Source organism: Haemorhous mexicanus, chromosome 1, assembly GCF_027477595.1.
Source record: "Haemorhous mexicanus isolate bHaeMex1 chromosome 1, bHaeMex1.pri, whole genome shotgun sequence".
NCBI classification, from domain to species: Eukaryota; Metazoa; Chordata; class Aves; order Passeriformes; family Fringillidae; genus Haemorhous; species Haemorhous mexicanus.
In genome coordinates this window covers 132,841,120-132,865,807 of record NC_082341.1, presented here as the reverse complement: position 1 = coordinate 132,865,807, position 24,688 = coordinate 132,841,120, and the positions used below count along the sequence as shown (strand labels likewise).

General features: G+C 38.2%; 1 protein-coding gene across 1 annotated transcript; it reads left to right on the top strand.

The window, feature by feature from the left end:
- The first annotated feature begins 1,952 nt into the window (after positions 1–1,952).
- CALB1 (calbindin 1) lies at positions 1,953–19,068 on the top strand. The gene is made up of 11 exons (XM_059856825.1): positions 1,953–2,040; positions 2,328–2,404; positions 6,864–6,938; positions 11,609–11,692; positions 11,781–11,837; positions 14,801–14,878; positions 17,132–17,187; positions 17,285–17,324; positions 17,416–17,469; positions 17,602–17,673; positions 18,083–19,068. Exons 1-11 carry the CDS (start codon positions 1,959–1,961, stop codon positions 18,194–18,196), a joined length of 789 nt encoding a protein of 262 aa, XP_059712808.1. The 5' UTR covers positions 1,953–1,958; the 3' UTR covers positions 18,197–19,068.
- Positions 19,069–24,688: the final 5,620 nt, after the last annotated feature.

Sequence of the window (24,688 nt, the reverse complement as noted above, 5' to 3'; positions counted from 1 at the left end):
ACTGTGCTTCCATTTGTCGAGGCAGAGCACTGCCATGTCCTTGCTCCTTGTAAAAAAAAGCCTCATGAATTCTCTCTTTTCTGGTCATTATTGCTACTTTATGGAAGGAAACGTGTTAAATTCAGATCTTTATTTTCAAGAAAAGATGTAGGCAGATTACAAATGTTTCATGATACTGGTCCCACTAAAGTCTCCTTCTCTGAGAAAGCAATGCCTAAAAAGCAGTTCCTAGATGGGAAATTGGTCCAGTCTTGACTTTTTATTTCTTTTTTACATGGTGAAACCCAGAGTCTGATTATAAGAAAATATAAAAATATCTTCATCCCTTTTGTAAGTATAATGGGTATCTGTGATGGCAAAACTAGTCTAAACATTTTTCACTAATACAAATATTTGAACTGAAGAGATTAGTAATCAGTTTCTTGTGTCTTTTCTCTTAGCTGCTGCTTTGTTCAGTAGCTAAAAAACACAGGCCAACCTGGTGCATCTCTTGTACAACTCACAGCCAAACAGCAGTGCCAGAAGGAGAGAGGGCTGCACATAACAGGTGGAGAAACAGGAGAATGGAAAGATGGAAGGAATCAAGTATAAGGTCTCATGATTTCTTAATCACTATGTCCACATCTTGTTCCATAATGCATACAAGATTTCAGCCACCCAATCTACTGAAATCCCTCTCACAACATGTAGTCTTTAACTAAACATCCCCCCCTCATCCCTGTGGGTTATCCCTCCCCATTGGCATTTTGCTGTCTTCTGCATTACCCTGTTATTTTGTATGCTCACGCTATTTGTGAGTCTTAACATACTATTGCCCTCATGTTAGTCATGCCAATCACTTAACACATGGAAAATTCTGGGTTTCCCAGCTGTTTACATCTCTCATCTTTACTGTACTACCTACTGCATTTGCGAGTGTCCTGTCAGCCAGTCATCTTGACCATCAAACCATCGTAATCCAGTGTAGTATCTGAAGGATACTGCTGGAAGGATAAAGGCAGTTTCAGTGCTTCAGAGTATCCAGGTGGCCCTAATGACTAAAATTAATCATCCCAAAAGGGACTCAGTCAGCATTACCAGCACAGCACCATGTTTCCCCACTGCAAGAGGAAGATTTTTATAGGCTGCTCTGTTCCCTTCCTCCAACTCACTGCTTATAAGAGAGCAAGGCTCCAAAGCCAGTCTATGAAAAAGAAGCTCTTGCTCAGTCAGAGCAGACTGTGGTAGTGCCCCTTATGCCTCGGCACTGTTTCAATATGGGTATCTCAAGATCCCATTATATCTCAGAAGAAATATCAGGTAAAGGGTTGCAGCTCTTCAGAGATCATCTCTGTGCAAAACTGTCTGCAGCTCTGGACTGGGGATGGACCAGTGAAAAACGGGGTCCTTGCAGCCCACATGGTGCCCCAAGCGTTTGTTTTTGTTTTTTTTTTTTTCTTGTACCGGAACATCCTGAGATGCTGCAAGCCACGCTCTAAAATTCAGGACCCTCTTCGACATGGAAACCCCACGGCTAAACTGCGAGGCTGTGCTCACCCTCTGTCCCTACGTCTCATGGGCATGCTCTTCGCAAGGGATGCGCAGTAACTCCTGAGTGGGTCGTTCAGCGCTGCTCCCTCTGCTCGGGGCTCCTCGCTCGGCACCCACACACCCCTCCCACGTCGCGGGGTATCGGTTCCCGAGGGTTCCGCCGCGGGGCTGGCCCCGGCCGCGGTGCCGCCGTCGGGAGACCCCGGCCCCCCCTCGCAGGGCGGGGAGGGCGCGCCGGGGCCCGCGGAGAGGGAGGGCAGCGCCGAGGGGAGTGGCCCGGCCGGGACGGCCTCATAAATAGCCCTCGGCGGGGCGGCGGCGGGAGGAGCCGTCGGAGCCGCCGCTGTCGTTCCGCGCCCGCCGCGGTCAGAGGCGAGTCAGGACCGCGGACAGCGCCCCCACCCCCCCCGCGCCGCCCCGCGCCCACCATGACGGCGGAGACCCACCTGCAGGGCGTGGAGATCTCGGCCGCCCAGTTCTTCGAGATCTGGCACCACTACGACTCCGACGGTGACTCCTTTCCCTCCGGGGCGGCGGGGGCGCGGGGGGCGAGGGGGGCGAGCCCGCGGGAGGCTGGGGGGACAGCACCGCTGCCCGCCCGAGAGCGGCCCGGTCCCCGCCCGCCGTCCGCAGCCCCGGCGCCATCGGGAGCGGGGCCGGTGCCGGGAGAGGTGCGCGGGGAGCCGCTCGCCGGGAGGGAGCAGCCGGGTCGGAGACGCCCCTGCCGGCGCTGGAGAACGGAGAGAGTTTGGAGGGAGCGGTGACGGCGGCCGTAACTCTTTCTGTCGTTCATTCAGGCAATGGGTTCATGGACGGGAAGGAGCTACAAAACTTCATCCAGGAGCTGCAGCAGGCACGGAAGAAGGCAGGCTTGGTAGGTTAATGTTTCGCCCCACTTTTCCGTCTTCGTCGGGAAAGAAGAGTTTTCTTGAGCAAACTCCAGTGCCCCGGTTCCTTCTGTTCTCTCTTGCCATCCCGCGGTTCACGCACCTGCCGCGCCGGGCAAAGGGAAATAGCTTGGTTAGAAATGAGCAGGTTGCACATCTGATAAATCGTCTGCCTTGGAAAGGTGAAACCAGGGTCCACCTCACTGATGAGCGGCTCCCGCTCGTACCTTGCAAGGCTTCAAGCTAATACTTCTGACGGTGCTTAAAAAGAAAAGTCAAGGAATGTATGGATGCTGTCTTTTTGTCTTGGATGGGACCTTGTCCCGTTGCAATCCATCTTATCTGATCCAGATATGTAAAACTGGAGGGGAGAGGGGGGGAAGATACACACACACACACACACAAAAAAAAAAAAAAAAAAAAAAAAAAAAAGGACGAAGAAAAAGAAAAAAGAGGAAGAGTAAAACCCATCACTTCAGGGTAGCTGGACTCTTAATTTCACACCTAATGGGCAGCACGGGCTGAAATGCGTTTCTGCCCCTTGGTGGTCACTAAATAGATCTGCAGATGACTCCTAAACACTTACTGCTCTTCACCAGGAGTATGAGTACCAAATCCTGGCTGTTTAAATGGCTCAGAGAAACAGCGAAGTTTTTGATAGAGTTGCCAAAACACGTATGTGTATGAGTTATTGAAAATTTATTATTAATTATTGAAATTTATTATTAATTTCCTCCAGACTATGCTCATGCAGGGGGGGAAAGGAAAAGGGAGAAAGAAAGAAAGAAATTAAAGATTCCGTGTAAAAATACAGCCACTTTTAACATCAAAGCCCAATATATAACTTAATGGAATCAGTCTAAGTGAGTCTATGCTAAAAGAATTCTGAAGAAACAGAAAAAAAATAATTTAAGTGGATGATGTGTGCATGAAGAAAATAGATTAATACTTTTTAATAAGAATGCCTCCAAATTGAGAAATAGCTTTTCAATATCTAACTTTGCTTTGAAAGTTCCTATATATTTTACACCTAAACGCAGAAAAAAAAATTAATATGAACCTTAATTGTTTTTTGTGGAAAATTGTATAATATAAATTATATGAGTACAAACTTTATACATATGAAAATCTGTCTCTTAGTAATGTCTCTAATGTTACTGCAGTCTAGGTAGCAGTTAATTCTTATAGGAGTCATTGGCGTAGGCTCTCATTTTCCTGAGCGTAAGTTCAAACTAAAATTAAAAGTAAAATAAATCAAAATTGAAGTTTAAAAAATTCAAAACAAAACAGAAAATTGGAAAATTAGTGTGGGTGTTTTAGAAGGAAAAGGTCTATTTCTTTTTTTTTTCACTGAAAATATTAAACAACTTTGATACATTTCAAGTACTGCAACAGAACAAATCTCTCTTCTATGCTAAAGTGCAGGAAACTCTCAAGTTTGCTTGGTAGAAAGAAGATATTGAAGCCTCTTTAGTATGAATGGCATTGTTAGTAGAAATGCTAATATATTATTGAGTAGTTAAAAATTGCGTAGAGGCTCAAAGTAAAAAATATTTATAATTTTAAGATCAGGATCTTTTCTCTCTCGAAGCAAGTGTGCACCTTTTTAAAACATAGCCTACTCAAAGCAACACAGAAACCCTTGCAGGATTATTCTTATCTGCTACAAATGTTATAATGTATGTGAGTTTTTTAAAATAACTCCTGATGGTATCTGACACTGTATTCTTAAAATGCTCAGATGTTTTTTCTGTCCCATTTCTCTGATTCAAACCTAGCTTTGGAGTGTTCTGCTGAAAAGAGCAATCTACAGTAGCAAATTCAGCAGCAGGTCTGTGGGCTCTGGAGTACAGCTATCTGTCTTCTTAGGTTTCAAATCTAACCTGATTCTTGCATTTGAAGGCTCATTTGCTAAACAAGCATCTCATTAGTTCATTTCTTGTCTCACGGGATACTAATTCAGTATCTTTGAATATCTATTCTTTTGCCAGGAGGGACACATTGAGAAACTAGTGTAGGTTATATGTCATTTCCTTGCCTGTCCTTCTTTTAACACCCCAAAGCTTCTTTGTCATCATTAACTTCTGCATTTCAGGTCGCTCTTCTGCTCACTATTTTTGAAATATTCAATTATGCATTCTTCATAGTTGGATTTTACATCAGTCATGCCATATGCATTAAAGAATCACATTGATGCTGTCATTGAATAGGATGGTTTAATATTTCCCAATATTCTTCCCAGCTGCAGAACTGTTCTAATTATGTTCTGATGCTAATCCTTGCATTAATCCAGTCAGTAAGCCTGTACTTTCACAGCTGCTTTTTCTCAGACAGAGAGGTGGCATGCAGCTTGATTCAGGCTAGCCCCCTGGAAGGGGGGAATGTCTACTCAGAAGGTTTAGTGCTTGGGCTTTGGAAACATCAGGCCTTTTTGTTTCATGCCTTATGGTAGATACTGAATTAATCTGGTATATCTTCAACCATGCTTAAAGAACTCTTTTTTAAAGATAAAAGACACAAAAGTGTATCAACATAGTTTCTGTTTATTGTGACCTACATTTATGCAATCCATTCTCTATTTGGGAGTGCCAATTGCCAAAAGAAATGCTGGGTTGTAAGTGACCAGCACAGAGGTTGATAAAGTGCCAATAGGGGGGGTCTTGTCTGAGCTATTCCACATCCGTTTCCCACTTTCCCTGCCTGTATAGATAATGACAATATTTCTGCACAGAAGTATGTTATTTGTGAGTACAATTATGTGAGTGTTTCTGTAGTGCCAGTTATCCTTACATTGTCAAGTTGTGTCAGAAAAAGCTAATTTTTTCCACTTGTTTGAGGTGTCTTTTCTAAGGTATCAGAAGGGCTAGTTTCTTTATTTCAAAAATTGAGCACTGCATCTGTATCAGCTTTAGGACTAAGTTAAATTTAGGCAAATTTTTTGACCAAGAGCATTTATTTGAATAACATAACTAAAATAACTCTTCAAGCAGCTCATGAGCAGGTTAAGTGAACACCAAAAAACTCACCATAATTTCAGAATAATGAACTAGAGGATAAGTTTCCTGGTTTGTTTAACCTGTAATCAACTGTGCCTCCTTCGATGGCTGGACACTGGATGGATGCCCGGCACTGCAGAGCTGCTATTAGAAAGATTAGTAAAATATTTAACCAGGACTAATTAAAATCCAAGTGTCTAATTCTCCATTCTATCTGCTAAGCAAACTTGTCCCCACTCTGGGATCGTTAGATGAAAGGTGACTTTGAAGTCCATTGTATTAATAACCACATCTCTAATTAAAGCCACGGCAAATTACTAACTTGCTATGGATGACTTTGACAGAAATAGGATACTAGGCCGTGACTGCATCAGCTACAAGGAGCTGACATTTTAGTTAGCTTTGGCAGGTGAAATTTGGGACAAGCTACAATGGACTTTGTACAGCTGAGAGTCCCCGTGTCTCCAGTGAGAAAATCACTTAGGTCCTTTATAATCAGATCTATTATAACAGCTAAACCTTTAATTTCCAAAGTCTGACACAACTTCATTTATAACTGTAGAATTGTCCGTAGTTTCAATATAGCTGTAACCCTATTCTTGCTGAATAGTTTCACTAGCTTACAAAGAAAATTAAAAGTTTAATCGGTATTGAAGGTTGATGACATCTCAAATCAAAGAAAGGCAGGTCCAAAATCAAATATTTCGATATTTACCCCAAGGCTGGAACTTTTTGCCATAGCCTAGAATGAGAATAGTCTTTAGAAGACAGATGTGTAGCAGGGACCATAATTTATATGGACAACAACGATGGCTTTATTCTGTTAGATTAAAGGTACTGCTTAAAGTTTTCTCCTGACTAAATCTCCCTTTCTACATTTAAGCAGTGACATTTTTACTCTGTTTCCATGATAACCAAATACTAAACAGTGAAAAATATGATATTGTGATGAGATTTTTAAGACTAAAATAGCATCCATTGTTCAGGAAAAATCCACTCAAAGATGTGGAAAGACTATTTTGGTGTTGAGATGTATAATACTGAAATTTTTTCCTTATTTTGAAAGATGCACTGCCTTCAAGTTACTAATTTAAAAATGAAAACTGAGAAAATGGAGTAATAATTGCCTATGAACTTCACTGTCACCATCTCAAACAAAGGAACTGTTAGACACATCTTCCAACACATCTGTCTTTATAATTTTTTCATTCTGTAAACTAAAATAGCGTTCTAAGCATTTAGATGCCAATCATTCACACCGGCTATATTGGAATTCCCTAGGAAGTAAAATTAAAAAAAAAAAAATCATTTAAACTTGATGAATGTAGCTGCAATGTGTGAGTACTTCATTAAATGTGGTATATTATTTGGCAAATAATAGATTATTCAAGTATGTTTACATATGTTTCTTGTATTTTAAAGTAATGATTCTATCATTGTAACTTTGTAGGATTTAACACCTGAAATGAAAGCTTTTGTGGACCAGTACGGAAAATCTACTGATGGAAAAATAGGTATAGTTGAGGTAAGACAATTACTTTAACTGTAAACTTTACTTTAACTTTGCTTTACTTGTAACTTTACTTGAAGAAAATACTTTTAGCACAGAACAATGTGAGCATAATATGCCAATACTTTGGATTTTTAGATGCACAGAATATTTCTTCCTCGCCCTTAAGATCTTTTTTTTTCTTTTCACTAATGAAACTTCTTCATTAACAAGTAATGTATTCCTTACCACATTCCAGACGTTTCACCACAAGTCATTCAACTTTCCTCTCTTCATTCAATACAAATAAGCATCAACAGCAATTTAAGGTTTCTACAAAGCAGAATAAAGTTCTATTTCAGAAATTTAAATTTAAAAGGTAATTTGATGAGAAGTAATGTGATGTAGTGCTACCTGTGATTTTGAACTTGTGCTCTGTCACCATTCCTGATAGTGATGATAACGTCTGAGTGAAGTTAATTGGGCATTCACTGTATGTAATCTATTCTAAAAAACCCCAAATATGTAACCCAAGTAAGTCAGCATGTTAATCATGACTAAGAATGAATTTCTTAGGATTTCCTTTCTTGAACTTACAGAACTTACAGAACTGCAGGCAGAAAATTCTCACATTCCTTACTCCCATTTTCTGAAGATGCTGAAGATAACCAACTTCTCTTTATACAGCTGCTCAACAATTGTATAACTTAGACAACTTGATAGGAAGCAGGGAACCATTGTGTTTTCTCTGAATTTCACTCTTTAGCACTGCAATTCAAAAAGGAGAGTTTGTTGGGTTATAGGGTTACAATTTGAGAAGTCACTTCTCTGAACTTAAATCAACGACTCATTTATGTCACTCTGAGTGCAGTGAGACTGAGGTTTTATTATTAAATGATACAGTATTTTTTTTCCTGATAATAAGAAATCTGACCTAGAGAGCTAATTAAAAAACAGCTGGAAACAAGCCAGGCCTGCAAAGTTTCTACAGTGACCAGCTTTGGGTCAGTATCTAATTTTAAAACTGAGGACTGAATAGAATCTGTAGAAGTCAATAGAAAGTATCACTGCTGATACAATAGATCATTTCAAGATACCTTTTCTCCTCTGTTGTATGTCTGAATTTTATATACTTGTTTAAAGGCATATGTAATTATGACTAAACTACCACAGAAATGGGAACAATTTGTTTCACTTGCAGCCACAATTGATTTTTAAAAGTGCATCTTTTAACAATACTTAGCATTGATCAAATAGCTTTGCATCTAGAAAGAAGTAGAGTTTATTTGGTATAACAACTCTTTTTGTTTTGGACTAAAAAATGCTAATTTATTTGTTATTGAAGAATTTTATTTAAATTAGTCTTTTTGAATATCTGTGAAGTCAGCACTGATGCAAGAAGAATGTGTGAACAGTGCCTGAAAAAGAATGTTCTTCTTCACTTAGGGAAGATAACTGGGAGTTTTACCTTTCAAATTCTATTTCTGATTCTGATGTTTACTTAATGAGGGAAGATGAGCAAATCCAATGGGGTCTGATATGGCTCACCACCCCCAGTGAAGGGCCAAGCATGCTCAGCATTCACGGAAGCAAGTGAATAGTGATAGTATGGACTTCAGTGACTGAAGGGACTTTCTCCCTTAATATAGCAGTTTCCAAACCCAATAGCTGTATTTTGTTTCCCTTACATCAGCACGAAGCTTGATTTGGAAACTGCTGATGGGACTCATGAAATGTGTGGTACGTGCCGAGCAGTATGATATTAAAGTTGGTGCTGGGACTTGACTCTCCTTCCTTATATTAAAAAAATTAACCAGTAACTCCAGATTGTTCCCGTTTACACAGTGCATCAAATAGTTTTTCTGAAAAGTGTGTGAATACTGTTCAAGAAAATTTAGGTAAAGCCATTCAGACTCGTGGCTCTCAAAACGGACACCCAGCATTTGACAAAGAATGTGCCAGCCAATATTGAGTTTTCAGGAAAGGTCTGTTGACTGAGATAAAGAGGAGGCTTGGGTGGCTTCACAGAGGGAGAAGTGGATTTTCAGCTCAGTTCAAGTGTTGGTTCTGTCTTTGCAAGCACACTGCAGTTAATTTGCTGGCTATTATCCAGTGTCCTCCAGCTAAAGGCAGAGCCCGACCTGCCCACTTTCTTTCCATTGTGTAAGAGACCTTTAATTCACCTTTTGTACTCATTGAGACCAATGCTTTTACCAAAATGTGGCTGTGAAACCCAAGGTTTCAAAACTCAGAGCTGCAGCAATTTCTCATTCAAATTATTTGAAGATTACTGCTGCCAAAAAATCGACTACTTATTAGCCTAAAATATTCTTTGTACTCCCATGCTCTATTAAGGGATTTTAAAAAGCAAATTCACTCTGTCAGGCGAAAGGAATTTTAAATAGCATTAAATATCAATGGAATTTACTTAGAGAACAATGTCTAAAAAATAGTTCTGATATTGGTTTAGGTACTGAGAGTATTTTTTCTGCTAGGTAGCCTATAAAGACACACCTCAGCCTGCAGCTGACCAGAGAGGAGTCAAACCAGTCTCAGGCTGGTAGTTGTCGTCTATTATTTGCGATCCAGAGATAATAAACCTTCTCTTGAGCAGCAAAGCTCAAGGCTCACTAAACTACTATTGCTGCCCTACACAGACGTGCAGTGGTCTGCACTCTTACTTAAAGATGCTCACAGAGTCCCCCTATGCTTATCCCCACAAAGAAGTCATCACTTAAAATAGAACCAGGTTTCCATCTTTCTTCTTGGTAGTGGTATAAAACTGGGACTGGGAAGTTGAACCAGTTTCCACACAATCTACTCATCCCTTTAATACTGCGGAGTTTTCCACAAAAAGCAATTTAATGCTTTCCCCTGAGACTTACAAAGGGTGAGAGGTATAGCTTAAAATAAGGTAATTTTCTTTCAGAGGTAATATATTCTGTGCCTCAATTACAGTTTTGTACTGCTAATAAGCTGTTAATGATCCTTTGGACAGTTACTATTTTATGGTGCCCTTGCTAAAATTCACAGGAGTCAGCTATGTCATTGAATGACATCTTATTTATATTTTCCACAAAAGCAAATCCCTTCCCATTGTTATAATCAGTCACTTCACCAAACTATCTTTTTTATTCTGAATAGTTCTTCCATTCAACATTTGCTGTGAAATAGGAGCATACTCTAAAAATCAAAGCTTTTCTGTCATGAGAGAAATGAAGATATTTTTTCATAAATCAGGACTGAGTTAGACACATTTAGCTATTGCATACACATAAATATATACTCACCCATACGTGTGTATTCTATTTATGATGGAGTAGGTTTTGAAAGCTGCTGACAAAAATGCATTTCTTGGGTTGATTTTGATTTCATGTTCAGCCACTCAGCAAAAGCACTCAGAAGGTTCTGATGGGCCTGACAGCCTGTCATCAGCTGCGCCATTCCGGTAAGGAGAGCGCTCTGATGTGTCTTTTCAGCTGTACCAACACTAAAAGAATTTTACTGATTCCTTGCACATATGATTTTAGAGAAACAAGAGATATGTCTCCATAACTTTGTTGTGTCTGTGAGGTGAGAGCTGAAGTCACTTATAGCTCTGCTGGTTCCCAATAAAAAAGCCTCAGCAATTAGGCAATGGCACTGAAATAGGCAGAGCAAAAAATTTGAGGGTGTGAAACGAAGGCAGAAAAACAAAAATTTGAATCAAAATTTTAAGATGGGACTCCAGAAAGTCTGCAGATGTCATTTTACATAAAAGAATGCAGCTAAGAAATCTGTCTTTCTCCATTTTCTCCATAGTAAGCACAGCTGGTCTATTCTTCAAGTAAAAAGTTTTTTTTTAATCAAAACATATTTCATACATTTTGAGGACAGAAAAAAAAAAATTGGGCTTTTGTTAAAAACAAATCATGAATTTACATTAAATTATACAGCATACTTTCCATCTTCTACATTTGTCACTTGCCAAAATTGAGTTATAGTAAATGAACATTTTCAATAATCAGTACAATAATGTCTGATTTTAAAAAAGCCTTTTGTAGAGAAGAGGCATTGGAAGAACCATCCCTGGTTTTGCAGGGCTAAAAGCCCTCTTGATTTCTTCCTGGTATTTATAGCTCTTTTTGAACACATTTCTGTGACTGACAAATGAGAACTGCCATTCTTTACCCTCCCTATTTTCTGGGGTTTTTTCTCCTGGCTTTTCCTTATATTTAACCATTTACATTACACACACTTTCTTCATGTCAGTGTTCCTTTCCTTCTCGCTCTTCCTTGGTATCTGAGTGGTCTATATTTCTGTTTTCTAATTTGTGGTCCTTCACACTTATCCTCTGTGAATCCTTGTGTTGTGCTTTCCCTTCATGCCGATTCAATGGATTTTAATACAGATTCTAATTCTGCATGGGTGATTTTTTTCCCCCTTTCCCCAGCTACCCTTTTGGTAAAGTGCTACCTCACTCCCCCCTCTCAGACCTCAAGTTCTGTTTGACCTTGATGACTGTGACAAAGCTGCAGGCCAGCAGCCTTTCAGAGGCACCTTCCAAACACTTCAGCTAGCAGGATGAAGCTTCCAAGTGGGCCACAGTACAGCAGCAGCAGTATGAGCACAAAGAATTCCATACACTTTTAAAAATCTTCATGCTCTATTACAGGCTCAGCAGGCCTGATAAAGAGCCAAAATTTAATCTTAAATTCTCTTACAGCTTGCTCAGGTATTGCCAACGGAAGAGAATTTCCTGTTGTTCTTCAGATGCCAGCAGCTAAAGTCAAGTGAAGATTTCATGCAGGTACAGTATGAACAGTTGTCGGTTACAAAACCATCAAAGACCTGCTTGCCATAAACATATCATTAAAGCATTCCCATTCTGATTGCAGACATGGAGGAAATATGACAGCGACCACAGTGGCTTCATTGATTCTGAGGAACTTAAGGTAAACCAGTATCATCTATGAGCATGAACAACATGAGAACAGGTGTTGGATTACAGCCTGTGCAGCTCTCTCTTTCTTCAGATACCGACCTGTGCATGTTTTTGCATTTCAAACATGACAAAAAATGCAATACAATTAGCTGATGTTTTTATGGCCAGTAAATTATTTAAAGGAAAAGTCTAATCTCTTAAAAAAACAATGTTTTTTTAAGCCATGTTTTAATTCAGATCAGTGTTGGTATCAAATGACTTAGGGTACCAGGTAGCTGAAAAGTAAGAAAGATTAAGAAAACAAGATGAGTCTCTGACAGCTATGTTGGCTATTTTTTTTTTGGCCTCTTAGGGAAAAGAGCTGCTTTGTTGTGTTTTTTCTTAAGAGCATCACTACTATTAAACTCTATACTGCTGGACAGTTGATGCTGTCTCTAGTACCACATAACCCTGCAATTTTCTAACTCTAATACTGCTAGACTAACACTAATGGCATTGTGCTGCCTGTGCTTGGTTAACCCAGAAGGATTTTGACATCAGCTTTAGTATGCACAAATAAGAGCAGGATAAAGGTAGCCCATCAGCCATCTCGGCCTTGCACAGTTAAGAAATCTTGAAACAAGGGTGATTTTATTTCCCTAGTCATACAACCGACATAAATTTGTCGATGTTGAGTTAGTATCACAGAATCATAGGGTGGTTGTTAGGAACCTCAAGAGGTCATCTGGTCCAGCCCCTCTGCTCAAGCAATACCACCCAGAGCCAGTTGCCCAGGACCTTTTTCAGATGGTCTTTGCGTGTCACCAAGATTGAAGACTCTACAGCCTCCATGGGCAACCTGTGCCAGTGCTGTGTCATCCTTGCAGTGAAAATATGTTTCCTGATGCTCAGAAAGAATATTTTGTGTTTCACTTTGTCACCATTGTCTCTGGTCAGTAGCCTAGCTCCATCCTCTTTTCACCTTCCCTTGAAGCATTTATATACTTTGATGATGTTCTACTGAAGCTCCTCTTCTCCAAGCTTAAGCGTCCCACTTCTCTCTGCCTTTCTTCATAGCAGAGATGCTCATATACAACAGCTTTCTGAGTAGAAAGGTGCCATTTTCCACAGTTCAACTGCATTTGAGTCATTATTGTAGCTTCACATTCAAAAGAATCAAAGCAATTCATAGCAAGAGAACTATCTGTGTTTATCCATCTAATTTGGACTATTTTGTCCATATGGGGTATAAAGAGTGATGTAAGTTTTACATAGAGCACCAGGAGATCAAACTGCTCAAAATCTTTACTGTTCTTCTGCTCAGAAAAGAAATCCATCACAGAAAATTCACATCTTTTTTCCTTTTCCCTTTCTCTTTTGAGTTTGATATCTGTGTGACATTAGCTGAGGATCTAAGCTCAGGGTAACCCTCAGGCAGACAAGCCCATTCTTCTGCTGACTGGGTGCACCAGGCCAGTTTTTAAAGTTGCAGGATCAGGAAAAGGTAGCACTTGAGAACTCTCCAGCTGTTAGATGATGCCTGCTGACTGCTATATTTTAAAATAGATTTTAAAAGGCAGGATTGATTGAGGGCCAGCTGAAGAATGAAGACATTTTAACTGAATCTCTAATGGTTCATCTCTCTTGTGCCGTGAGGTTTCGTTTGCATCAGAGAAAGAGGTCATTTTAACACTGAAAATAAGACATAAATGTCCAGTTTTATTTTTAGATCAGTATTTCTTGGCAAGCCTAAACATTTTAAAGTATTTGCTATGAGAGGAGTACACCCACTTACAACTTTGTAAGTGAAATTTAAGCTGGAAATCAAGAAAACTTTCTAACAATAGTAATGACAGTAGAATATGTTGTCTAAGGGGGAGGCAGACTCTTCATCTCTGCCTGTATTTAGGAAAGGTTTGCCAATAGCTCAGATCAGAGACTAATTCAGGAAGTTTAGATAGATAGAATCCTTTCTTGAGACATGGACTGAATAGCCTTTTAATTTCCCTTCCAGTTCTATTTTCCATTGAAGCACACAAGATTAAATGGGTTTCTGTAACATCCATTCACAACATTTCAGTCCTGTTCTTCATTATACAAACTACCAGGAAGGGCCTCCAGCCTGGAGGGGGCCAGGCTGAAAGAACTATAGGGAGTGTTAGTCATATCACTATTGACATGGTTGCATTCAGGTCCAGGAATACAAGTATATTTCCTTATAAGCTCTCCCATTTTCTGGCTTGAAATGTGGCCAAAAATTCTGCAAGGATAATGACACTCCAACTGATGACAGGAATTAGGTCTTTCATCAGGTCTTGCAATGCCCTTGCTTCACAATTTGCTATCTCCCTTTTTTTTAATGTCACAGATCTAGTACAGAAATTTAAAACATGGAATGGGTGGAAACCATTCCACCATTCTTATTTTTTAAAGTAAAAATGGCTGGTGTTTCAAGTCATGTGACATCAAATTCTCATTCAAAAATGCAAAGAAATTGGCTGCACACATTTAAAATACAAAGTCGGAAGAAGCAATGTTCACTTCTAGCATGAGGTAATGCCATAGGCAAGGACAAAGCTCAATTAATCATTGATCCTTTCTGTAAAATTGTTCAGATGCTGCAAGAAGTCATTAGGCATACAAGTTTTCAAGGAGACTCAAGGTTAATTAGTTTAGTTTACTGATAATGCATATTAAGAAACAGTATACTTGAAAGCCAATCTTTTTCCAAATTCACAATACAACTATTTGCATACAATGCAGGAAGTTTTATTAGTTACTTTTTCCAAATAAAATGCAATATACTTGAACTTTCCAAAAGAAACATATCCTCTTATCTGTTAATAACTATTTTTCCTACTTATTTGGCACTTCAGTAGTAGATACTAAAGTGAAAGTAAAATACTATTTCCCATTACTTTAATCTGAAGTTAGCAAGTCAAATCTTTTATGCTGTAGATTAAAATTCACCTATTACTCTATTTATTTTAACAGAGTTTCTTGAAAGATTTATTACAGAAAGCAAATAAGCAGATTGAAGACTCAAAGCTAACAGAATACACAGAAATAATGGTAAGTTTATTTAAAGGCATAATGGGGTAATGGGAAGTTACTCAGTAACTTCCTATAATGGGCAGTACTGCTCAAAAAGAAAAGTCCAGGAATTTTTAACCTTCTTGGTTTTTATATAGTATCATGCCATGCCATTGTATTTTCCCTGGTTTGCTCCCTCATGCTGCTAGCTGTAAAACCAAAGTCTTCACATTTCATAAGAGAAAAATGGTTCTTGTCATAATTCTATTGTTTAGATCAAATTAACTGGGTGTTACTTTCTATATTTTGCCTTCTTTTAGTGCTGTGTCTGTCTCTTGTCTGAAAAGATATCACTGCATGGTGACTTCCTTACATTTACAAATACCCCACACTTTCTTTCTCCCCTTGCTTCAAGGAAGATAATTGATATTTTAGATAAACATTATAGCAAAACTTCCTTGGTCATCCCATCCTTTGAACAATCCATCCATCCCATTGCTATGGCACTCCATGGTAAGGACCAGTACTGGCTTCTGCATTGGCTTTTCAAGAAAAAAAAAAGACAGAATTCTGGTCTTCAGGAAATGTATAAATCTACATCTTTTCGTTTTACCAGCTTGTTTTCATCCTACAATACTTGTAAAAATCAAAAATGTACACTAGGCCTCAAACTGGTTTAAGGTTGGCTGAACAAAACTTGTATCTCTCCTGGAAAAAGTCTGCTGGTTCATTGTACCAGTATAAAACATTTACATAGATTTGTCACTGTTCATTCACTGCTGAAGATAACATTTTCATTCAGGGAGCTTTTTGACCTCTATCCTAAAGTGCGCTATAAGTTCTGGCCTCTGCAGAGACACATATTGACAAAGAATTTAGGTAAAAAAGAAAAAAATAAGCCCAGCTCTCCAATCATTCCTGCAGAAAACAGAAGGACAATAAAAAACACACAGTCCTGAGCAGCTGCTGGCAGGCAGAGCCAGCCACTAACACATCAAAATACAAAATAAATTCACTTCACAGCTGCACTGCTTACTTACCTCCCTCAAATGCATATCTGTTTTCCTGGGAAATGCACACAAGGCAGATGTTTTTATACAAAGGAAGGAAGTGTTAAAAGGAACCACGGTGTTGTGTAGAAATAAGTGTTCGTAGATTTGGTCACTTTTTCTGGCATCCTTTGTCATTTATTGTGTATTAACGAAATGAAATCAGGCCTTTTTTCATTGCATTACATTAGCTCTCTCTTTAAAAGGATATATATTTATGTAAATATGTCAATACAGGATGTTGCTTTTCCTCTTGTCTATAAATGACATCTAAAATTACTGGGATTGCAGGTGATGGGATGGAGTGTGGCTGGTGGTGCTTTCCATACAATGCTTTGTAGTCTGCTGCTTTTGTGACTCTTTTATTGCACAGCAAGTGCAATATGGTGTTTGAAAGTAGAAAAATGGAACTATACAGACATAAATACTGGAAGAGAAAAGTCCTATGCAGGAACAATATCTTTATCTACTTCTAACAGCTATTATATGCTGTTTGTGCCTTTCAAGTGGCAGGAAGTCGTTCTTTCAAGGCCTCAAAGGAAAACACTTTAATAGTAGAGCTATTAAAAATTATTAGATATATTAATAACAACTTATTTTGTGAAATTATATTAACATAGTTGTTACTATACTTTAATTATGCTTATTTTGAGAGATTTATTTTCCTATTTTCATGCCTTCAAGAAAATAGGATCATCTGCAGCATCTGTTCACTTTTTTTTTTTAATATTTCACAGTAAAAAAATACTGTCTTAAATAGTTAGACCTATTCAATTGAATGAAATGTCTATTGCTTTCTGTCTTGGGAATTGAATGCCTTGGATTCTATTGCACTTAACTCAACAGTTTTACATCTTTATGAATAGAGAATAATGATTCTATTACCCAATCATGACATGAAGTCAAAATAAAATGTTATCACATCAACACTCCTCTCATTTATAAATAATAACATGCACATTTCTCATACAGGGAATTCATTCAGCAGTCTAGGCAGGCTAAGACTTACCTTGCTGCAGGTTAATCAGAATTGCTTACCTGTTTTCTTATCAAGATTTTGCAGTAGAATTATTTACTATAAATTACTTAGTCAGTACTTAAAATAAACTGTATTACACAGCAAATGTGACCCGGGGAAATAATTTCAGGACAAAGTTAATTGGATTTAAGTTTTCCAAATAAGTGTTTTCTGCATTAGGTTGATTAATTTTGATTGATATATTAAATATATAAATTCTTTCAGCTCAGGATGTTTGATGCAAACAATGATGGAAAGTTGGAGCTTACTGAACTGGCCAGGTATGTCTTCTATTTCTTTTCACAAGAAATATCATATGTCAAGTGCTCTAATGGGAACAGTTAAATATTTTGACCTTTGTTTTTTTTCTCTCCAAAGACTGCTCCCTGTACAGGAAAATTTTCTTATTAAATTTCAGGTATGAATATTTGCATTCTTCGGGTAGCCTGTTACCATCACACATAACTGGTGTCATTAATGGGTTTGTTTTCTTTCCTTTTGGCATTTAGGGTGTCAAAATGTGTGCAAAAGAATTCAATAATGCCTTTGAGATGTATGATCAAGTAAGTCTTTAAAAAATGTTTTTATAAATGGTGTAGTTTATTGGCACTTACTTTCTGAATATATGGAGAACTAGCTGTAACCTCTGGAACTAAAAATAAATGTTTAACCTTGTCTTTCATGGTCTTTTTCAGGATGGCAATGGCTATATAGATGAAAATGAACTTGATGCCCTACTGAAGGATCTCTGTGAAAAGAACAAAAAGGTAATCCTAGAGGGCTTCTTTCTCCTTAGAGATTAGATTTAATTTGGATTTTAAGGACGCTTTAATCCACCCTAATAAGATAAATATAGAGCTTCTAAGTCATAATTCCTGAAGTCAAAGTACAACTAAAAGTTGTGGTGGAAATAATAGCAGTGTAAATCCTGAACTAGGGGAGTTGTGATTACACTGTCCAGAGCTTGCTTGCCTCTGAGACACTGGCTAGCAGCAAGCTAACATATGGCTATCATATAATGGGTAACATACAAATATATGAAAAACATCTTAGCGTGTTACTGTTGGACAGGCTGAGAATACCTGGGATTTTTTTCTCATTTCCTGCCATTGGAAGTAAACTTGTTCATGCTGATAACTAAACAGGATTATAAAGCATTATCTGTTCTTTAAATAGGAACTAGACATTACCAACCTTGCAACATACAAGAAAAGCATCATGGCCTTGTCTGATGGAGGAAAGCTTTACCGAGCAGAATTGGCTCTTATTCTCTGTGCTGAGGAAAACTAGAGCTCTTCTATCATGTCCACTTAACTAGTGATGTACTCTACAGAATAACTGTGCACTATAAGGGAGTAGGCTGTATTTTTAAACTGCATATAGAAAATTAGCCAGGATGTGTGGCACATTCCTTTCAGTTTGTTTCTATACTGTTTGTAATGTACAGTTTTTGTAACAATAAGATTGATAAAGAGAATGTCAGTGTTTGGGCCAGTCTGTATATTCAAAAAGAAACTAAATATGTCAGGGTTGGTTTTGGTTGGGTTTTTGCTTTCATAAACATGGCTGGAGAAAAATTAAACCTGCTGACATTGCTGTGGTCATCATATCCTTTGACACTTGCAACATTTCTTGTTAAACTACATAACAAAAAGATCTACACATAAACACGTATCTTTCCCAAAACAAATAAATGTGGGGTTTTTAAATATAAAACATGAATTCAGATTAAATATGATCTAGGTCTGAAATAGGAAAGAGACATTGGCATGTCTGATTCAAAAATTTAATAAAGCACTAAGAAATATTTTGAGTTGTTAAAACACCCACTCACAGGTCTGTACTCTCTGCAGTTTTACGATTACTCTTCTCATTGCAAATTCATAGCATATAGACAAAGCATTTATCTGGAATAGATCTCCATGCAGTAGTTGATAAAAATATAGTGTTCTCAATCTAGCTGTTTTACTGAATTTAAACATAGGCACTTCAGAAATAAATGCCTTTAATCTGTCTTGAAATCCTGGCTAAATGACAGGTAGTATAGTTAATACACAGATTAACATATGATATTATAAGTGTACCTTTCATGACTATTGCTGTGTCAGAGAATATGACAATCCATTTTCTAAACTATTTTCACATTTTGCAGGTTATAATTATTCTAGTAAATTGCTGTTTTTACATCATATTCTGTGTAATCTATAATTAAATTTAATATCCTAAGATTATTGGTGTCTAGTTTGTGTATCTCCTGGATTCTTGTATCTGTACCATGTAAAGGACAAACTAACTATTTTAGAAAAATGTGCCTCCTTGGATCTTACACTGAATTATTAGCCTATCTCACTAGCATTAAAATTTGACATTAAATGAAGAAAAAAATAGTACAGATTTTATAACAATTTATTAATTTAGTTTACATGGTGGGCTCTGCTTTTTATTATATTAGAGATGTATTTTTTAAATGGGAACTATACTATGAAGCAGCCCTATCTTCTTGCATCCTTGGCGTTCTTTTGGTCTGGCTCCCTTTTTACTTTACACCAATTTTATGCCAGACAACTTCATGAATGTCCAGGCCACTGCTCCCAGTAAGTACTGGAGAAGGAGGGAAATTGGGCTGTCTCTTAATGCCAATAAACCTATGTTGCCTCCATGTACAACTGTTTTGGAAGCAATTCCAGGTTAGCAGATTAGCTATATATAACTTCTCAGATGCATTTCTGTGTCTTATTTAACATATGGAAGCAAATGCATTTTACTTGAAATGTGTCTCAAACAATGAGGCTCAATCCTTCAAGATTACAGTCAATGAACTCCCACTGAAATGAATCCTCGAATTCCTCAGGTGAACTCAAGCAACTCAATACCATTTCAGGAATGGCCTAATGGCCTTGGGCTCTCTCCAGCCTGAGCCTCAGAAAGTTAAGGGGTCGGTGGTACTGAATGGGGTCTTGCTGGGAATAAAAACCACACAAAAAACTAAAATAAGGTTAAGCCAGTTCATTCTCACTGTTTTACTCCCACTCCATGCACAGTGATTTAACGTCTTACCTGCTTGTCTCCTCTTTTCTCTATGCAATGTGAAATACAATTGTGTATATGAAGTGAAGGAAAAGTGAATCTGCCTATCAGTACAATAAATGATTGATATTGTTCATATTGTCCACTTGAAACACTGGATTTTGCCTTATTTTAACATTTTAAAAATGTAAAGAAAAAAGCCCCAAACCTTGTGTGTAAAAATATGTTTGCTGCATCGTTACAGTGAGAGATAAAGCTTTTAAAGTGTTTTTGACAGTCGCCACAGAAATTAAATCTGTCTTCCTGAACAAGGAAGGGTAACTGTCACAGATCCATTCTGAAGCCACCCTTTTGCTACTGCTGCTGCCCACCAGCTGGCTCTGCTGCATGACACAACACAGAAAGCAAGTCTCAGTCACCCACAGGCAGGGTGTTTCCTGCAGTTATTTCTCTTAAATAAAACTTGGATTAAAAGGCAGCAGTTTAGAACCCCAGTTCTAGCAAAGGTGCCTACCGTCAGTGCAAAGCAAATTGTGACAAGTATGGCTAAGTCAAAACTGCTGTAAAATCCCCTGGTTTTAAACTCTAAATCACTCCTAGACAGACTGATTTTTAAATGTCAGGGTTGGGGCAGAACAAGGCATAATTATAAGAGAGGTGATGATAGGGAACACTTCTTCTTCCTTCTGGCGACCAAAGAAAAATCGTAGCATACACGAAGACTATTTACATGATGTAGTTCAGATATGCCATATTCCAGCTAAACACAGAAACTGAGAGCTACTTGGGATCCCCTTTACTGAAGCTATTAAGCATTTTGCTGTCTATAAATACTACAATAAACATGCAAAGAAACACTCAAGCCAACAAATACCAAAAATCACTGTCCTACAAATTACAAGTATGTGGTAAAATGTTTTAGCCCATTCTAGTTTAAATATGTACAGATCAAAACTTAACGTAGCACTAGGTAGTCAAATCAAAGAAGGTGATCTTCTAGAAATTTTAAAGCACAAACAAGTGAACTGAAAGAAAAATAACAATAGTAATAATGAGGCCCTTCAAACCTTGGCATTATAAATGCAGTGTTGGCTGACAGAAGTAAACCTTAACAGTACCAGGTCAGGCAGAGTGAGTGCCTGCTTCCACCTGGGCCCACAGTACTGTCCACCAGGGCACCTCAGGGGCCATTAACAATGCCCAGCTAACCATTATGGAGAATATCATGTGAATTTCCACCAACAACTAAATCGGGATTGAATGCAGCCCTTGAAACAAATACATTGGCTTTCTTTTGTTCACTGCTTCACTATTCTATCATCAACAGTTCATGCGCAGCAGTGATCTAATCTACCCTGCTTAGAACTTAGTTATCCACCTTTGAAAATATTATCCACACAAGCTGATGAAATTTCTAAACACTATATTCCATGAGCAAATGTCAAATGCAGACTAGGGTGCTGACCGTCATCAGCACTTTTATGCAAAATGAACCTCATCAATGAATAAAATACATACACACTGCTGCTAAACTCCCCTTAAACCTCAGTTAAGGCTGTGTTTCTTTACATAAGCTTTGCTTTTTCTGATTTTTACTAAGCCCTCATCATGATCATGGTTATAGCCACTGGTTATGGAGGGCAACTGAAATCCACTCCTACTTGCTGTGGCTTTGAAAAGATACAGAATAAATACTTGGGCACCTGAATATACATGGCCTGATTTTCTGAAGTGTTGAGCACCTCCAATTCCCTATGAAATCAATTGAAGTTCTTCTTCAGCAACTAAAAGCAGGTCAGTGCACTCAAATCCCAAAGACTATTTTGTTTTATTGCATATTTAATTATTGCATATTAAAAGACTGTGGGGTTACCTTTGTTCAAGTGGCATTACTTATTTAGCAGTTGTAACACAAGATGCTATATTGGAGGAAGACAATGGTACAAAGTTTCTTACAGTTCAGTGTCTTTAGTTACATGTTATCAGTATGGGAAAAAAAGAAAATATAAATGAGCGGTTCACAAGAATTTGGAAGCCACTACAGACAGCTAGGAACTCACAGTTCCCTCAAATAGTATCATCTTCTGTTTGTAAAGCAAATCCCCAGCTTGGGAAATAGAAGCAATATTCTCAACAGTAATTAAAATACTTAAGAGGAGAGAGTTCCCAGAACTAGGAGAACTAAAGACTGACAGCAGTTCTGGTATCATAGTGAAGAGGAAATACAACAAATTTCTCTCATTTGCAATCTTAAATGATTTTCATAACTTGTTGATAAGCCCCTACTATAGCACAATAAAACTTTTGCAGCACTGAATTAATCTAATAAATTTTAACAGGTTCAAAGACAGTAAATCACCAGCGTAAATAAAAAGGGTAATTTCAAGATTTAATTAAGCAGACGAGATGTACTTTTCAGTTGAAAACAAACAATGAATCCTCTTTGTGGGTGTCTCCAAGTTGAGCTCATGGAAGTGATAACACCTTTCACTGATGGACCATGCCAAAGTAATTTTTAAAAAGGTATTTGGATTTTAGGGAAGCATCCTTGTGACTCATGAAAATTAAACTGCCTCTACACCCCCACTGACTCCTGTTGCAATCTCCAATGTACACCATTACCTTTTCTGACTCATTCCTCCATGATCCTGTCCCTCCAACTTCATAAAAGGATTTTGCCACAAAACAATACTATTTTTTATCCTTCCATTTACATTGGGGCTCACTGGCAATCTCAGGGCAAATATGCCAGCCTAAGGCAGCATAGACATTACTTCTCCTACCAGTTTAGCTATGTTTGGAATAAAATGGCTTTTATTTCACTCTGTAATACAAAGCTGTGGGGCATGCTTATGGATTGGACACCTCTTGGGTTTTAGCAGTATTTTATGCCTTTTCTAGGACAGTCTAATCCTCATCAGCATTTAGGAACAGCTTCTTTTGGAGTTTCCAAATCAGACACTGCCTGGGTTAAGTAGTAGTTATAAAGCTTCCTTTTCTTATCCTTTTCCTGAGTTCAGGTATCATGTGTTTCTACTTCAGTAACAATTACACTGTATTTAGGCAAAATGTAAACTTGAGATGTTTAGGATTCATGTCTTCATAGTAATGTTCCTTTCCTGTCCCTACCAAGTCTATCAACTTTTACTGAAGAAAATGTGTCCCAGCCAGACTATTCCATTCTCCTTTAGCAGTGTATGACAAGATCAGTTACATTTTTTCACTTAACTAAGTCTATACAGTAGCAACTATTTTGTAAATTAAGTAACATACAACTCTTAAAACATTAAATGCCATTTCTAAAACCTACATATTGTATACACCTTGTCAAGACAAAATGTTCAGCATCTAAAAGCAACTAACTTGTGTAGTTTGAAATGGATGTCACTGGCATAAGCAAGATAAAAGAAATCCTATTCTTATTATAGATGCTCATTAAAACTTAAAATGCGTTTTCTAGTTCCATCGCTTTAAAAAAGGTTTTTTGTCACTTTACAATTAATAATTCATTTAGCTATGAACAGTTAACAGGTAGAACACTTCAGAAGCAGTACCCATTTCTACAAATGACAAACACTTTGTTAGTAAATAAATCCTCGGTATCTCTTTGCAAGACAGGCTTTAAGAGGCCTCCCTTCAATATTCTGACAATGTCAGATGAAGCAAAATCTGTTATCCTATGTTACTATTATTTTATGCACAGGGAGGAGATCCATATGACAGGCAGAAGTGCTTCCTGACACCCAAAGCCAAGCACAAACTGGATCCCAACTTCATGTTGAGACTTGGAATATGCCTCTTTCTTGATCTTTCACACCTGTGCCCCACACAGGACCTATGTTTTGTGAGCTAGAAGGAACTAGCCAGTCTTCTTGCTTCAGATGACCAGCTCTGAGGGAATACTGCAAAGTACACCTGTCCTGCTGTTCACAGGCTACAGACCTGAAATGACTTCAGGTCACATGAAGTCTGTGGCAATTTCAGAGACTGAACTTGGTTATCTCCAGTCTCAGTCCAGTACTTCAACCACACAACACACCTAGCTACAGTAAGTCGCAGAAACCCACACATGCAAGAGACTGATAGGAACTTATTTTTATTGACAGCCTGCCACCAGGGGATAACCTACTAGACATTCCAGAGAAATAACTGATGTTACCACATCTCACAAACATACATTTGAATTTTTCTCTGAAGCACTTTTTTTCAAATGTCAAAGTGTTATATGCAACTGTGTCCCGTACAAGGAGACACTATAATTATATGCAAAGGATGACCTGCAAAAAACGGTATATATGGGCCTAACTTCTCAATTAAATCACTTCTTAGGGAAAAGATATGGCTGTCATGTCAGAATTTGATCTTGACAACACACCTACCAAACCCAAGTTACCATAAAGCTTTTGCTTTATATTGTGAACCCTGCTCCAACAAACACAGTTGATTTGTTTTATTATCAGTGGCTGTTCAATCCCAGACAGGACCATCACTCACAGGAGAAAGGCACATGGAAGCCTGCACTAATACAATCCACACTTTCAGCAGAATATATCTTAGCTTGCTTCAGATTTGTAATAAAGCAATCAAGTGACTTCAAAGTCAGATGTTGGCACATGTTAAGTATGCCCTGGACTGTGTCAAAAAATACATGACTGCCACCAGCACCTGAAGGAAGATATCCTTAAATTGATTCTGTTGTCCTGACTCTTAAATCACTGTATCAGTCTCAAAGCACATAAAACTATGTACATGCTC